Here is a 17243-nt window from a genome sequence, read left to right as displayed (position 1 = left end):
CGATCCTCAGATCTCAGCCTCCTGAGTAGCTAGGATTACAGGCGTGAGCCACCAGCGCCCGGCTAGCTTCTTCATTCTTTTTTTTTTGCTTATGTGGTGCTTGGGGAATCGAATCCAGGTCCTCATGCATGCAAGGCAAGCGCTCTACCACTGAGCCACCTTCCCAGCCCAGCTTCTTCATTCTTAATTGAAAATAAATGTCTCACAGACTTTCCTGCCTTGGGGTTAGCTTCAAACCACGATCGTAAGATCTCAGCCTCCTGACTAGTTAAAATTACAGAGGTCCCCTACAGTACCTGGGTTTTGTTAGCATTCTTATTGCAGAAAGTAAAGGCCACCTGACTGAACCCATTGTCATGTAAGAGATAAAGAGTGACTCAGACTGTTAGGAATGGAAAGAACCAGAACTATGTTTTTGTTTGATTTAGGAAAAACCTGGGAAAAGAATTATTTTTGAGAAAAACTTTACTCTGAATACTGTAACTGCTGTCACTATAATGTTGCATTTGTTTACAAGTGGATTGTTACTTTATTGCTATTAGACATCTATATAAGGTTTACAAGTAATAAAATGCTGAGAAATTTTGAAAAAAACTCAAAGGAATAAGTTACATGAAACTGCTTTTTAATAGGAAATACAACATTGAAGATTTAGTTTAGTGTTTGAACTTGCTTTTCTATTCACAAATGTGTAGGTTTTACACCAGGTTTTATACAAGTTTTCATTTATATTGCTCTTGTATACTTTTAATTTGTATACTTTATTCTCAATTTTCATAGAGAAATCTTTTCCTGCCTAACTCGGATCTTGCTAATAATAATAGCACTATAATACAGTATTCTTGATTTAAAACTTTCTAGGGCTGGGAAGGTGGCTCAGTGGTAGAGCGCTTGCCTTGCATGCATGAGGCCCTGGGTTCGATTCCTCAGCACCACATAAGCAAAAAGAAAAAAGCTGGAAGTGGCGCTGTGGCTCAAGTGGTAGAGTGCTAGCCTTGAGCTGAAGAGCTGAAGGACAGCGCCCAGGCCCAGAGTTCAGGCCCCATGACCGGAATTTAAAAAAAAAAAAAAAAAAAAAACCTTTCTAATTTTTGTTTTTGTTATTCAACAGGTTTGATCTGTGGATGAAATGAATCATGATTTTCAAGCTCTTGCATTAGAATCTCGGGGAATGGGAGAGGTAAATATTTGCCAGTACTAAAAACTTATCCCTCACTTATTTTGACCCTCTCAAGCTTAGTTTTAACTCATAAATCCTTTTGAAAATGGTGGTTATATCTTTCAATCATATAGATTATTTTAAAGGCTCAAATTATGCAAGTATAGTGATTTTTGGCTGTTTTTTTTTTTTAACACTGTTAAGTTTTAGTGTTTTGTTTGTATCTAGGTGATTTCTCTTGGCTTGATAATGTCTTCTGATTTGATGTTGAGCCATATATAATTAGCTTTTTCCATAAGATAATCCTTAGTCTTGTTCTACCATTTGATGTATGTATGCCATACTTGTTTGTTCACTAGTCTCTCTCAGACCTCTATTGTTTACCCAAAGTTATTTGCTTCATTAACTTCTAATCCTCTACAAAGCTTTATTGAAAAGACTATCATTGTCCCATTGTTATCTGCAATAGAATTGCTTTTTCGTCTGACTTCTCCTTTAGTTTCTTTATGCATACTTTTATGTTACTTGCTACATTTTGTTTTGTATTTGTCTCACCCATAAGTCACTAGCTTTGAATGCCTCACATAATAGAGACTACACATTTTTAGTAAATTTTGCCATTCCTGTTAGTACATGGTTTTCTTTGGGACATAAAATTTAATCTCACCATTACATATTTTAAGACACCTGAAATACTTAGTTTGCCATAACATTAATGAATTTTTAGAGACCTTGAATTATGAAAACTCTTGTGGTCATAACTTTGTCATAATTTTGTCATTTTCCATACCTACACATAGGTATGTGAGAGGTGGACTTGGATAATAGAAAATAACAGTAAACGGACCTAAGATGAATAATTAATTGCTTGCTCCTGGAGATTATTTTACTTTGGTAGATTAGAGACCTTCGTGAGACTCACTCCATCCAATGCTGTGCTCTTCAGATGCAGAAAAAGAGTCCAGTCACTCCTTTGAGCCACAAGAGGGCACCTTGCAGCTAGCTAACCCTCCCCTTCTTCAGAACAGCGTTGTCCAAAGAGTTTGTCATTTTCAGAGGACTGATTTAAGGGTGAGTTAAGGTGCTTAAGATTAAAAGTATTGCCAAAATAAACTTCTAAGTCCAGTGTACAAGGTATAATTCTGGGCCCTAATAAAAGTTTGAGAGAAGGAATATAAATTTTATTTTTAAAAACTGTGCCCTTACTGTAGGGCAGTGGCTGCTTAGGCATTGTTTACACTGTGGGAAACTAATCCCATAATGGCAATTGAAAAGACTTATTCTTTCCCAGCCACTTGTTTTCTTTGGTCTTTAGATAGCAGAATAAGGTATCTTAAAATCAGAGCTAGAAGCCACATTTGGTGATTCCATCTTTAAGCCTAGCACTCAAGAGGGTGAGGCAGAAGGATGGTGAGTTCTATTCCACCCTCGGCTACATAATAAGTTTCAGCTAGCCTTGGCTCTGTAGGGAGATGCTGTCACATCATGGGACATAGGGAGGAGGAAGAGCAGATTGAATTGTTTTTAGCATTCTAGTCTGTGACAATCTTGAGTTTGTTTTGATCCCCCCTGTGGTAACAGGGATATGAACTCAGGGTGTCATTCTTGCTAGACAGTCACAGTAAGGCTGAGCCAGACCGCCTATCCTGAACTTGATTCTTTAATAGCAAGTAGAATCACAGTCCTACTAGACTTCCTGTTGTTCACTTACCAGATGTACATTGTGTGTTTATTTACAAATGTTCTTACTTTCTTTCTAAATAATATATGCTAAATCTAAAAATAGCTTTGTAGTTAAAAAAAAATCATGGTCAGAAGCAGTTGTTGACTTAGTTATTTGGGGGTGGCAATGGTTGAGTTAGTTATTTGGGGATGGAAGAAGATTTTAGGAGAAGAGGAGATGGTTGATAAGTATATTAAATGAAATAAGATTAAATCCAAAATTTAACAGATGTTTCAGATGGCTTTCATCTAGTAAAAATGTATCTTTAAGCTGTTATTACTAATTTTTTCATATTAATATTGTTACCTCTAACAGATAGCTAAGAAACCTACTCAGATTTCTGTCTCTGGGTTCTCCCACAAGCCTTTCTATCTTTCCTCATCTCACAGGCATCAGGGAACCTTCTGGGATTTCCTTCTTTGCCTCTCTCTCTCTCACCAGTCTTCTCCTCCTTTCCTGACAGGTGAGGTGCTTTGTTTTTTTTTAATCCCAGAATTCATTCACTAGAATAGATTAAAAGCAGCCTTGACTTTCTGGCTCTTGGGTTTTCTAGAAATGCTTAGCTTTGGTGGGGTTTTTTTTGTGTGGGTTTTTGTGTTTTGTTTTTTTTTTTTTAAGTTTATTTTTTACTTTTCCCCCTTCTGGAAAGTATAAAATCCTTTTGAAATGGATTGCCTTATTTTTTACTTTTAAAGATGAAAGACATAAAATTTTGCTTATCATGTATTGAGTGTTATAAATCTAATATAGGAATAAACATTGCATATACATAAAAGACTCACTTAAAATGTATTTTGTTTATAGATTATGATAGTTTAATGAGCCATCATCAGAAGGATAGTCTTTTGGTTGTTGGATAGTCTTTTGGTTGTTCACCCAAAAACAGGAACAGATTTGTATCTACTTGTAAGTTTGCCCTTTCTTTTTTTTCCCCTAGTAATATTTTTTGTCAAAAGATCTACTGATTTTCATTACGCCATGTGGCTTACAAAGAGTAAAGCTAATTGATAACTTACTTAGCTTTGTTAATATGTTATTAGTATTTGACCCAAGTATATTGCAGAGGCATGTGTCTATTTTCCAGGCTATTATGGTATATATACCTGGGTTCTTATTTGCAAAATAACAAGAAAACCTGATCCTGCTTGAAATTTTTTCTCTTTTTATGTCCTAGGGCTTGAACTCAGGTCTGGCTCTGTCCCTGAGATCTTTGGCTAAAGGCTAACCGTACCACTTTGAACCACAGCACCACTTCTGGTTTTCTGGTAGTTAATTAGAGGATAAGAGTGGCAGGGACTTTTTTTCCTGGCTTGCTTTGAACTGTGATCCTCTGTAGCTAGGATTATGGGCATGAGCCAGGCCTGCTTGAAACTTTTTAGGGAACCCCAAAATTAACTTTAAATCAGTAAGTTAATGTTTTTAGAATAGTTTTAATAGCTTAGTATGATAAATAATCGCTTTCTAGGACAAAAGTATTAAAAGAAAACAGTAACAAAATTTATGTCCCAAGATCCTAGATATTGTGGAATGAAAATACTGTTTTTTTTTTTTTTGCTTAGTGTTATAATCTTGAATAGGACTAATTTCTCAATGTTATATCCTTGAATAAGACTAAAACTGACATGTTGTATGGTTCACATAAAAGCTTACAAATGCTCTTTAATCTCAGATGTTAGGGAGAGCTAGAATGGAAATCAGCTGTTTCAGACAGTGTTTTAGTAGCTGACTATCTACCTTGACAAAATTCTATCTTAAAGATTACTATAATGAGAATATCATAGTATGTTCAACTATTTCTAATTTTTCATTTTACCAACTAGTGGTCTAATACTGGCAATTTTTAAAAATACTGGTCAATTGTACTGAAAAGAACTTTTCTGTGGTAGTTAAATGTAAAAAAAACAAAGCCCTTCAGACACAGGTTTAAATCCCAGTCATAACACCTGATGTATGTGTGATTTGGGGCAGTTTAATCTCTGCTTCTTGTTTCTTTATATAGAATGTGACTATATTAAGCAACTATCCTTCCTAAGTAATAGGGTTTCATCATCTCCTGATAATATTCAAACTGACTCAAGGCAAAAAAGAAGGCAAACAGCTATAGACAAATCCTGGTAACAAATAATATGATTCTTTTGAAATAATTAGCCAGTTAAAAATGTTGCCAAACAGTTTTGTTAATTTGTATTTTATAATGTTAAACCATGTATTCTTTGAAGTATAAAAGGCTCCCAATACTTACTTATAAGTACTAGATGATGTATTGAGCAGTATACTTAATGTCTTTTCATTCTAGTCTTATGGCAAGATTTTTTACCTTTGTTCATGAGCAAGTAGGATCAGAGTTTATAACTTGTCAGAGGCCACATAGAAATAATTTGAAGTTTGAACTCATGAGTGTCTTGATTGTTTATGATACTACTTCCCATTGGAAGTGACTATATTTAATGTTTACTGGCTGATACTGAAGGATATTTGCAATGGAGAAGATGTGGGGAGATGGTTATATATAACAAATTCATAAATATTCCTTTCATTTACAGAGAAGTGTCTAGGATATCATCTTTCTTGGTTTCTAGGGAACTGTCTTGTGTTTTTGCTTTCTACACATTTTTGTGTGTGTTAGTGCTAGGGCTTAAACTCAGAGCCTCTTGGTTTTATTGCTCATAGATGGTACTCTTACCACTTGAACCATACCTCAGTCCAGTTTTTTGTTGATTTATTGTGCTTAGGGACAAGTCTTGACATTTCTGCCCAGGTTGGTTTTTGAGGTCTCTGCCTCACCAGTAGCTGGCATTGCAGGCATATACTACCAGTTTAATTTTTGCTTATTTTTTGCCTTTTCCCCCTTGTTTGTAAGTAACCCAACATCCTCGTTTGCCCAGTATAGTCTCAGTTAATACATCTGTCATGGCATAATTATGATTACAATCTCTTAAAAGTTTCTCAGTTAGATGCCAGGCACCTGTGGCTCACACCTGTATTCCTAGGTACTCAGGAGGCTGAGGTCTGAGGATTGCAGCTCAAATCCAGCCGGGGCAGGAAAGTCTGTGAGACTTATCTCCAGTTAATCACCAGCAAACCAGAAGTGGCACTATGGCTCAAAGTGGTAAAAACACTTGCCTTGAGCTGAAGAGTTTAGGGACAGTACTCAAGCCCAGTGTTCAAGCCCCATGACTGACAAAAAAGTTAAAGTTTCTCAGTTTGGATAATGAACTGTATGAGCACCTTAATTTAAAACATTATAATGAAGACTTTAGCTTTTAAATCCTATATTTTTAGATTATGTAAAATTTCACTGTTTGGGGAATTTACAAAACAATTTGTAATTAGGAAAATATGAGGTATAAATGTACTTCCTATAACTTGAGCAGAAATTTGACTTATTGGATGTTTTTTTTTAAGACATTGTGCTAGGATGCTACTGATTAATTTGGACATGGACAGGATAGGCCATACTTATTTCTGAAGGAAAGAACATTGTCCATTCACACCTGTCTTGAAGATAGAAGACCCTGTTTGCTAGAAATACTGAAATACCCAGACTTTGGTTTAGAGCTTTTGTGAATTAGAGAACTAATAAGAATTTTTTGAATTGGAGAGATAATAGGAAGTGATTCTAGATAATACATATTGGATGATACATACAAGTATTTAAGATTGCTTTGTCTTCTATAATATTATCCTTATTTCTCTTATGGTAAATAAGTCCCCAGGGACAAATCTCTTTGTTTTCTTTCTATTCCAATCAATTCATTACATGTTATAAGTATGCTCTTCAAGAAACATTGGAATCACAGCAATAGACACAAAAATAAAAAATTGTTCCAGCAAGGCAAAATTTACTTCTACAGAAGAATACAACACTAGCCAAAAATTGGGCAAGTAAGCACATAGAACAGTCAGGCTGCTCCCTTATTTATCCTAATGCAGCAGGCCCTGCCCCTTTGCTCTGAGTGGTTGAACTCAGGTTCACAGTCTGCCTGTGACTGGCTAGTTTAAGTAGGGTAAAAAACTTATGAGGTGACTTTGAATAAGATAAGTTAACTAGTAATCTCAGTATACCCACTCCCTATGCTGTTTCATAAACCATCTATGGTTTGTCTTCTGTGGTGTGTCTTAATTTCATCTTGGAAAAACCAGTTAGGATAAAACTTTACATTTCAAAAATCCTTCCTTATCTCAAAGCAGTTTTCCTCTTTTCCTCTTTCACTTTCTGGCCAATGCAGGAGATTTTAAGCAGCACAGTTTGATAGAAAAGAGTTTTTCTCACATATATTAGCTTTTAAAAATGTTAAACTAGCTGGGCGCCAGTGGCTCTCATGCCTGTAATCCTAGCTACTCAGGAGACTGACTGAAGATTGTGGTTCAAAGCCAACCCAGGCAGGAAAGTCCACGAGACTCTTATCTCCAATTAACCACCAGAAAACTAGAAGTGCTGCTGTGGCTCAAGTGATAGAGTGCTAGCTAGCCTTGAGCTGAAGGGCTGAAGGACAGAACCCAGGCCCAGAGTTCAAGACCCACAAACAACCAAAAAAAAAAAGTTAAACTCTGTTTTCTGAATTGCCTTTTATTTAGTGCTCTTTTAAAAAAAATCTATTCTTAGTCACAGAAGTAGTACAAGTATTTAAACCACTAAATTGTTGCAGAAAGTAATTTCTAGAATACTGCTAAAGGCCTTTGGGAGAGTGTTAATTTTGACTACTAAATTTTTTTTTCTATGCATGGTAACATATTAGTATTTATAAATTGTTTTTTGTTTTTGTTATTTTTTTGGTTCTGTCGTGGGGCCTGAACTCTGGGCCTGGACGCTGTTCCTCAGCTCTTCAGCTCTTCAGCTCAAGGCTAGCGCTCTACCACTTGAGCCACAGCGCCACTTCCGGCTTTTTTTTTTTTTTTTTTTGCTTATGTGATGCTTGAGGAATTGAACCCAGGGCCTCATGCATGCAAGGCAAGCGCTCTACCTCTGAGCCACCTTCCCAGCCCAAGTAGTAGTATTTATAAATTGAAGGCATACTTTTAGTACATTGGCAAAAAGAAAAAGAAAAGTGGAGGAAGGGGGGCTTGACAAGTTTTCCCATTCTAGAGGCATGGCTCAAGTGGCAGAGCACTTGCTTGGCAAGTGTGAAGAAGGCTTCAGTTCAAATCCCAGTATGGGGATGGAGAGAAGTTGAAATGACTCAGATCCTCTCTATACCAGTACAGAATTTGTGATTTAAAGCAATGATAAATGAAGTTACTTACTGAGCTTTTACCTCCAAAGACTTGAAGTAGTCTACTTACAGGGGTCCTATTTTTTCTACCTCATTAGATAAGTAATCCTAGCTACTACTTTGGCTGTGATTAATGCTGTTATTTATTATTAACTTTGCTTTAGATTCCTTGTTACTTTCTTTAATACTGATAGATTTTTCTTCATGAAGTATGGGTCAAAGCATTTCTTTTTTTTTCCCCCCTTCCCTTTCTTATTCCCTTCCTGGGGTCAAAGCATGTCTTTAAGGGATTTTTTTTTTTAAATCTGCAATCCCTTATTTAAACAGTATTCTGAGGCAGTAACTTAAGCTATTTAGTATAATGCTAGGCTCACACCTTTAATCCTAGCTACTTGAGGCTAAGATCTGAGGATTGCAGTTCAAAGCCAGCCTAGGCAGGAAAGTCCGTGAGGAGACTACTATCTCCAGTTAACCACCAGAAAACCAGAAGTGGTGCTGTGCCTCAAAAAGACATTTACAATGAATATTCAATTTATCAAGTGTTTTAATATTAGAATTGTTAGTTTTGTATTTTGGTCAGTGTTTACATGAATCTTCTATAGAGAAGGTTTAAAAATTGAAGAATGCAAATTGTTGAATCTTTGTTATACTTACTTAAAATATTTATATGCTTTATAAATACAGGTCATATTACATCCCAGGAAGAATCTAACCTGTAAAACTTTTTTTTTTTTTGGTCAGTTGTGGGGCTTGAACTCTGAGCCTGGGCACTGACCCTCAGCTCAAGGTGAGCGCTCTACCACTTGAGCCACAGCACCACTTTTGGTTTTCTGGTGGTTAATTGAAGATAAGAGTCTTTATAGGTTTTCCTGCTCAGGCTGGCTTTGAACCTCGATCCTCAGATCTCAGCCTCCTGAGTAGCTAGGATTATAGGCATGAGCCAAAAACTTTCTCTAAAAGAAGAAAATATTCTCTTTAAAATTATAGCTGCTTTGTAGAAAATTTATGCAGTGAGGATCATGGAAACGTTTCAGGTCAAACAAAGGAAAATTTCTTTTTTTTAACTTTTATTTTTGTTTTTGAGATGGAGCCTCACTATATTGCCCATGCTTCCCTCAAAATATAAAAAAAAAATAAAAAAATTATAGATGCTTACAGATGCTTTAAATTAGAAATTTCTGCCTAAATTAAAAATTCCCCCCTTTATTCTTCCTTTCAAAAATATTTTTTTTTTTTTAATTTTTTCTCTATCATTGCCACATACTTCATCTCCAACCCCATTTTGGTCAACTGTCATTATTAGAGTTATATTGAGGTCCCATTATCTCTAAAAATGTTGCTCAAATTATTGTGTTTTCCCAGTTCTACCAATACCCTCTATGAGTTCATCGTATCTTGATTCTATTTTTGTGACTTTCTAAAGTGAACTCTTTACCTTTTCTGTTTTATTTTTTTTCTTTTATTTTTTTTTTAAGGTTTTTTTTTTTTTTTTTTATGGGGTCCGGTCGTGGGGCCTGAACTCTGGGCCTGGGTGCTGTCCCTCAGCTCTTCAGCTCAAGGCTAGCTCTCTACCACTTGAGCCACAGCACCACTTCCGGGTTTTTTTTCTTTTTGCTTATATGGTGCTGAGGAATCGAACCCAGGGCCTCAGGCATGCAAGGGAAGCGCTCTACCACTGAGCTACCTTCCCAGCCCAAGAGCTTTCTTTCTTTTTTTTTTTATCGGTCATGGGGCTTGAACTCTGGGCCTGGGCGCTGTCCCTCAGCTCTTCAGCTCAAGGCAAGTGCTCTACCACTTGAGCTACAGCGCCATACTTCTTTTCTGTTTTATTGTAGTTTGTTTTCTGAAACATAAAGTCACCTTTGTACCTTTTTTTTTTTTGTTGTGTTTTGTTTTGCTTCTTGGTATAGGGTTTGAATTCAGGGCCTCAGCTGGCTTGCTTACAGCTACTGTTCTACCATTTGAGCCACACCTAGGATTTTTTGTTGTTTTTGTGCTGGTATCAGGGTTTGAACTCAGGCTTTCTTGCTCACAGCTGATGCTCTTATCACTTGAGACATGTCTCCAGTCCAGCTTTTTGCTGGTTAATTGGGTATGGAGTCTCTTGGGTTTTTTCTGCCCTTACTGGCTTTGAACTTCCTGAGTAGCTAGGATCATAGGCATGAGTCACAGACATCCAGTTTGCACCTGTCTTAATTCACTATTGATTTCAGTAAAATATCCAGTTTTTCTAACATGTTTTTAAGGGTCCTTAAAATAGTTGTTCTTGATTAGTTTAACCAGCATTAAAATTTGGCCTTCCCACAAGTACTTCATTATGAATATACTCTGTTGTGTACATTATATTTTCCCAAGTTTGGTGTGTATTCATGCTTTATGTCTTTCTCATCTTGCATTCTTACTTTTGGTCTCTATCACCTCCCCTCCTAATACTATGTTTCTCAGAGCCCAATTCAGGTGTTTCTAAGTTATATTTTATTATATACTGTATGTTTGTGAACTCTCCAAAGATGAGGTCACCATGAATTTAAGGTAATTTAATGTGATAAGTGCAGCAATCAAAGTACACAGATTGAATTGTGAACACTGGCTGACTGGGCACCCAATTATGGGTAAGAGTGGTAAGTGTCTTATGAATGCCTGTTTAAAAAACCAAATGTGTGTCTCAGAAACCAGTCTTTTCAAACAAACATATCCCAAGTAGGCTTCCTCTGAGTGTCAGAAATATTAGAGGAGAGGCCTTGATGAGCATATATACTTGGGTATGTACTTGCCAGTCCTGGGGCTTGAACTCTGGGCCTGGGCACTGTCCCTGAACTTCTTTGGCTCAAGGCTAGTGCTCTACTACTTGGGCCACAGCATCTCTTCCATCTGTTTTTGTGTAGATGGTACTGAGGAATGGAACCCAGGATTTCATGCATGCAAAGCAAGCATTCTACCACTGAGCCACCTTCCCAGCCCCCAAGTATATGTTTTGAACAGTCACTGAATGGTTGAATCAGTAGTCTTTACATGCTGTGCATATCCACATAGGCTAGAGCACCGAGCCTTCAGATTATTCTTTCAAACATACTTGCAGTTTTTGTTTTTCTTTTCTATTTTTTTTCTATAGCTTTCTCATTTGGGATTGACTGGTTGATAAAATTCAGAGTCACTTAAGACTTGTAATGTTTATTTGCATTGAATAATTGAAGCAAAAATGAAAAATATTTCTATTTTGGAAGGTATAAAAAGTGATTGTTAAAGCAGTTCTTGGAAGTGAAAGGAAAACAGTAATTATTTTTATTGTGTTTGAAAATTTAATAAGCCTTTTGAAGATTATATAAAGCACATAAGAAAATATTTAAATGGTAAAAATTCAGAGATTAACATTGAGGTCTATATTAGAACCTGTTAATCAACATATAGAATTACTTTACTATTAATGAGACAGCTTAGAAAATAAATCATTTTGAGTTTTGATTAGCATCAAAAACTATGATATGTTTGCTGTTCCTTAAATATTAAATCTGTATTTAGAATAAAACTTAAAATGTAAATTTTTTTTCCCCTCCTCAATAGCTTTTGCCTACCAAAAAGTTTTGGGAACCTGATGATTCAACAAAAGATGGACAAAAAAGCATATTTCTTGGGGATGATGAATGGAGAGAGACTGCATGGGGAACTTCTCGTAAGTCATTTGTGTTTGTATGAGAATTATGAATAGACTCAATCTTTATTTTTTTGGTGGGTCATGGAGCCTGAACTCTGGGCCTGAGTGCTGTCCCTTAGCTCTTTAGCTCAAGGCTAGCGCTCTACTACTTGAGCCACAGCACCACTTCCCATTTTCTGGTGGTTAATTGAATATGAGTCTCATGGACTTTCCTGCCTGGGCTGGCTTTGAACTGTGATCCTCAGATCTCAGTTTCCTGAGTAGCTAGGTTTACAGGCATGAACCACAGGCACCCAGCTTGGACTCGATCTAAGTGCACTCTATCCTTAGGCATCTTGGAGAGAAAATTTGTGATGACTTTACTAAGGATTTTTTTTTTTTTATTTTTTTTATTTTTTTTTTTTGGGTCCGGTCGTGGGCCCTGAACTCTGGGCCTGGGCGCTGTCCCTCAGCTCTTCAGCTCAAGGCTAGCGCTCTACCACTTGAGCCACAGTGCCACTTCCTTACTAAGGATTTTGTAAGTCATTATAGGTCAAATTTGTTTAGTGTTCTTTTTTTGTGTGTGTGTTCTGGGGCTTTAACTCAGGGCCTCAAGTTTTTTCACTTAAGGCTGGTGTTCTACCATTTCAGTTACCTCTTTAATTCCTAATTCACATTTTCTTAGAGCAATTAACCCTTACCTGACAGCACAGTTACTTGATTAGTACATTTAATTGCCTAGACGTATTTATCTCATTGCATTTTTCCTCCCTCTGTTTTATTATCTTCAAGTAGCTTTACAAAGACAGTTCAATTTAAAATGTTCATTTATGTATGTATACTGCTTCCCTATCAGTGTCACCCCTTCCATCATTCTTCCTCCCTTCCCATCTATCCCATCCCCACCTGAATCAAGTTTCCTAGTGCCATTTTTACATATTTACATTGAGTATTGAATTCACTCACTGTTTCTTTTTCCATTCATATGTCTCCTTCCTTCTTCCTAGTACTCATTTTGTTGAACTCTTGTTAATTGTGCTAAGGGGTTACACAATGGAATCTCCTAAGTATGCTAGACTAGTCAATTTGATATTGTGTATATGCCTGCCTAGCTGCATTTTAGGTCTAACATTCACATATTTTAAAAAATGGACCCTTTCGTTGGGATAGAGATGGGGAGGGGTAGGGGGAGGAGGGGAAGAGGAGATGGGTAGGGATGGGAAGGGGAAACAAAGGAGGAGGCAACAGTGCTTGATAAGAAATGTACTCATTATCTTGCCCATGTAATTGTAACCCCTCTGTACAGTATGTTCACAATAAAAAATAAAATAAAATTAAAAAAAATGTACTTATTATCTTGCCCATGTAATTGTAACTCTTCTGTGCAGTATTTTCACAATTAAAAAAAAAATGCACCCTTTATGAGCCTAACTTGCTTGCTTCAGTCAATTGGTATTTTTCTGGGCCCCATTTCCTTGCAAGTGACAATATTCTCCTTAATGCATAAACAAAATTCCACTCTCTCTCTCTCTATATATATATATATGTATGTATGTATATATATCACATTTTGTTTGTCCATTTATTGGATGTGAGGTATCATGTCTGTTTCCATATCTTGACTATTGTGAATAGTTCTGCAATGAACATGGGTGTGGAGGTACTTTTAATATATCCTGACTTTCAGTCTTTTGAATAAATGCTCAGAAGTAGAGTGGTGCCACTGGATCATAGTGTAGTTCTTTTTTCAGTTTCCTGAGGAATCTCCATAGTTACTTCTGCAGTGGTCACACTAATTTATATTTCTACCAACAATGTATCAGAATTCTTCTTTCCTTCATCCTTGCCAGTATTTTTTACCTGTCTTGATTGTAGTCTTTTTTTTTTTTTTTTTTTTAAACTGGTACTAAGATTTGAACTCTGGCCTCAGACTCTTGCTCAGGCTTCTTGCTCACATCTGGACATCTGGTGCTCTGTCATTTGTCATAGCTCCACATCATGTTTTTTTGATGATTAGAGAGAGAGAAGTATGTTGGAAGCTGGGGGCTGGTGGTTCACACCTTTAATCCTACCTATTCAGGAGCCTGAGATCTGAGGATCACGGTTCAAAGCCAGCCTGGGCTGGAAAGTCTGAGACTCTTATCTCCAATAAACCACTCAGAAAACCAGAAGTGGCGCTGTGGTTCAAGTGGTAGAGTGCTCGCCTTGAGCTGAAGAGCTGAGAGATAGTGCCCAGGCCCAGAGTACAAGCCCCATGACCAACCTGCCGCCCCTCCTCCCCCCCCCCCCCCCCCAGAAAAAAAAAAGAATGTTGAATTTGTCTGCTCAGGCTGATTTCAAACTGGAATCCTCAGATAACAGCTTCCAGAGCAGCTAGGATTACAAGTGTGAGCCACTCATAATTAGAGTAATGACCATTCTGACTGAATTGAGATGGAATCTCAAAGTTGTTGGCTGTTTTTTTTTTTTTTTTCAGTTGTGGGGCTTGAACTTGGGGCCTAGGTGCTTTCCCTGAGCTTCTCTGTGCTCAAGGCAAATGCTCTAGCAATTGAACCACAACTCCACTTGTGGTTTTTGAGAGGTTATTTGGAGATAAGAATAGATCTCAGCCTCCCAGATAGTATTACAGATATGAGCCACTGGTGCCTGGTGAATCTTAATTTTGATACTCATTTCCTTTATGCTGAGGGATGTTGGTTGAGTATATGTTTTTGGTCATTTGAACTTCTGAGAAGTGTCTGTTTAGTTCCTTTGCCCCTAATTAATTGGGTTATTGATTCTTGAAGATTTTTTTTTAAGCTCCCTCTATTCTCGTCACTGACAAAGATCTTCTCCATTCCATAGCCTATCTTTTCAGCTTAGTGACTATATCCTTTGCTGTGGAGAAGCTTGATGAGTCTCGTTTATTGATCCTCCTATTTGCTGAACTACTGGAGCTCTATCATGAAGTCCCTGTTTATGCCAGTAAATTGTTATTTTCCTTTCTGTTTCCTGAAGTTTTAAGGTTTAAGATCATAGATCTTTGATCTAGTTTGAAGTGATACTAGTGTGGGGTGAAAGAGAATGATCCAGTTTCAGTCTTCTGCATATCAGGCTTTTCCAACACCATTTGTTGAAGATGCTATCTTTTTTCCCCCAACATCTATATTTGGCTTCTTTATCAAAAATCAGATAGCTGTGGGTATGTGTTTCATTTCTAGGTCTTCTGTTCCTTTGGTCTTCAAGTCTGTTTTTGTGCCACTACCAAGCAGTTTTTTTGGTTTTTTTTTTTTTTTTTTTGGTCGGTCATGGGGCTTGAACTCTAGGCCTGGATGCTGTCCCTCAGCTTTTCAGCTCAAGGCTAGCGCTCTACCACTTGAGCCACAGCACTACTTCCAGCCTTTTCTGCTTGTGTGGTGCTAAGGAATTGAACCCAGGGCCTCATGCATGCAAGGCAAGCACTCTACCACTGAGCCACCTTCCCAGCCCCCAAGCAGTTTTTGTTACTATGATAGTTTTGCTCAGAATTGCTTTGGTTGCTCAGTTGTTCTATTTGGAATTTTTTGATTGATTTTTCTATGTCAAAAAATAATGACCTTAGGATGTTAATGGGTATTGTATTGAATTTGTAGTTCACCTTTGATGACCTACACCTTAGCCGGTTTCATGGTACTGGGTCTTCCCTTATTTGTTTTGTCTTATTTAGTTACAACAGAGTTTTATAATTTTCATAGAACTTCCTTCATTGGGTTCATTGCTTGATTTTTTTTTTTAAAGCTATTGTGAGTCCTGAAGTTTTTCATATTGTATACACTGTTGGACAGGCCTTTTTTTTTCTCCAGCCTTCAATTTGGTCATTTTCTTTTACTGAGGTCCTTTTTCATATCTGTCATTGACTTTCTTCATTAATTTGTTTAGCTCTGTCTTCTTTGATCTCTTTTGTTTTTAGTTGTATTCTTCTGAACTTATTTGGCTGTCTGTATTCATATGGAATTCATTTGCTTTTTAATTGTGTTCTCTTTGAATTTCTTTATTTTGCTTCTTTGATTTTCTTTGTGTTGGTTGCTTTTAGATGCCCTGTTTAACCTTATTGACCATTCTTAGCAGTCCTTTGAGCTGAGCACTGGTGGTTCATGCTTATAATCATTATTTACTCAGGATATTGAGATCTGAGGATCCCAGTTCAAAGTCATCCCAGTCAGAAAAGTTCATGAGACCCTTATCTCCAATAACAGGCATAAAGCTGGAAGTTGATGTGTGGCTCAAGTGGTAGAGTGCCAGCCTTGAGCAAAAAAGCCAAATGAGAGCTTGAGGTCCTGAGTTCAAGTCCCAGTAAAACAAAACAAGTCTTTTCAGCTTAGTATATTTTTTTCATTGCTTTCATTCTGGTTCTTTGTTATATAATTATTAATTTCCAGAAGTGTTGTAGTTTGCTGTTTGCTTGTACTTTTTATACTTAGTTGTTGGGTTTTATTCATTTGAGAACCCTTCATAGATTAGCTTTCAGTTGCCTGAAGTCTTCTGTATTCTTACTGGACTTGGTGTTAGATGGTTTGAGCTGTTTCATTCATCTCAGTGGTGGGGGGGGGGGGGGTATCTCAGCTCTTATGCCTAATAGGATACCATTGGCAGTTATATTTGCCTTAGTACAGTCATGCTGTATATACTGAGAAATGGGTTTTTATAATAATAGTATTCACTTTGGTTAGGATGAAGCTGTTCTGAGTAGAGACAGTAAAGGAAATGATAATGAGTAGAGAGCATGGTGAAAGGGAAATGGGATATAAGGAGTGCAGGTATTTAAGAGTCTAGGTGTATGTTTATAGTTGTTATGAGAAGAGGTAGTGATGTTCAGGAGTTGCATATGAATAGAAAAGGTAAAGGGTTCTAGGATAAGGAAAGGGGAAAGGAGAGGACGTAAGTTACTAGTGAAAGCAATGAGGAAAAACAAAAACAGAAGTCAATCAAACTAAATACAGAGAAAAGTCCCTAAGCAGTTTTCTGTCCGTGGTCAGGATTATAGGAGCTGGCTAGGCTCCCTCTTCAAAGTGATCTGCACTTCTAGTCTCAGATCACATTCTGGTATCTGGTGTGAACAAATTCAGTCCCTCTAGTAGGAGAGAAAGAACAATGTGTTTTTCTTGAGACCTACCCTTTGATTTGCTCAGATTATGTTGTGCATCCTGGCAGTACCCCGGATAAGATAAAGTACAGGAAGTCTCTAAAGCCCTATGACTAACAGGAAAAAGAAAGAAAGAAAGCCCAGTGACAGTGGCTCATGCCTGTAATCCTACATACTCAGGATTCTGAGACCTGGAGGATCATGGTTCATAGCTAGCCCTGGCAGGAAAGTCCTTGAGACTGTTTACCTCCAATTAATGCCAGATAACTGGAAGAGATGCTGTAGCTCGAAAGTGGTAATGTGCTAGCCCTATGACCAACCAAATTAAAAAAGAGGGATTTTCAACAGAAATTAGCTCAGATTTTAATAGTTTTTAAAGTCATACATAGCAAAGATGATTATTTCAAACGAGTAAT

The 17243-nt window shown here is 37.2% G+C and overlaps 1 protein-coding gene across 14 annotated transcripts in view; it reads left to right on the top strand.

Annotated features, from left to right (window-relative positions):
* Pum2 (pumilio RNA binding family member 2) overlaps positions 1–17243 on the top strand; it is a 94944-nt gene that overhangs the window by 19254 nt on the left and 58447 nt on the right. For 13 of the 14 annotated variants that reach the window (XM_042680816.1, XM_042680822.1, XM_042680815.1 and 10 more), the window contains exons 2-3: positions 1112–1180; positions 11657–11765. In XM_042680816.1, coding sequence (XP_042536750.1) covers positions 1130–1180; positions 11657–11765 — 160 coding nt within the window. In that variant the 5' untranslated portion in view covers positions 1112–1129. Of the gene's footprint in view, positions 1–1111; positions 1181–2109; positions 2231–11656; positions 11766–17243 lie in introns of those variants that run through there. The other variant, XM_042680821.1, reaches the window with a different exon arrangement.

The sequence above is a fragment of the Dipodomys spectabilis genome, unplaced genomic scaffold, assembly GCF_019054845.1.
Source record: "Dipodomys spectabilis isolate Male_0828 unplaced genomic scaffold, ASM1905484v1 ptg000066l, whole genome shotgun sequence".
NCBI classification, from domain to species: domain Eukaryota; kingdom Metazoa; phylum Chordata; class Mammalia; order Rodentia; family Heteromyidae; genus Dipodomys; species Dipodomys spectabilis.
Note: the sequence above shows the minus strand (reverse complement) of the source record. Positions and strands in the feature narration are given on the sequence as shown.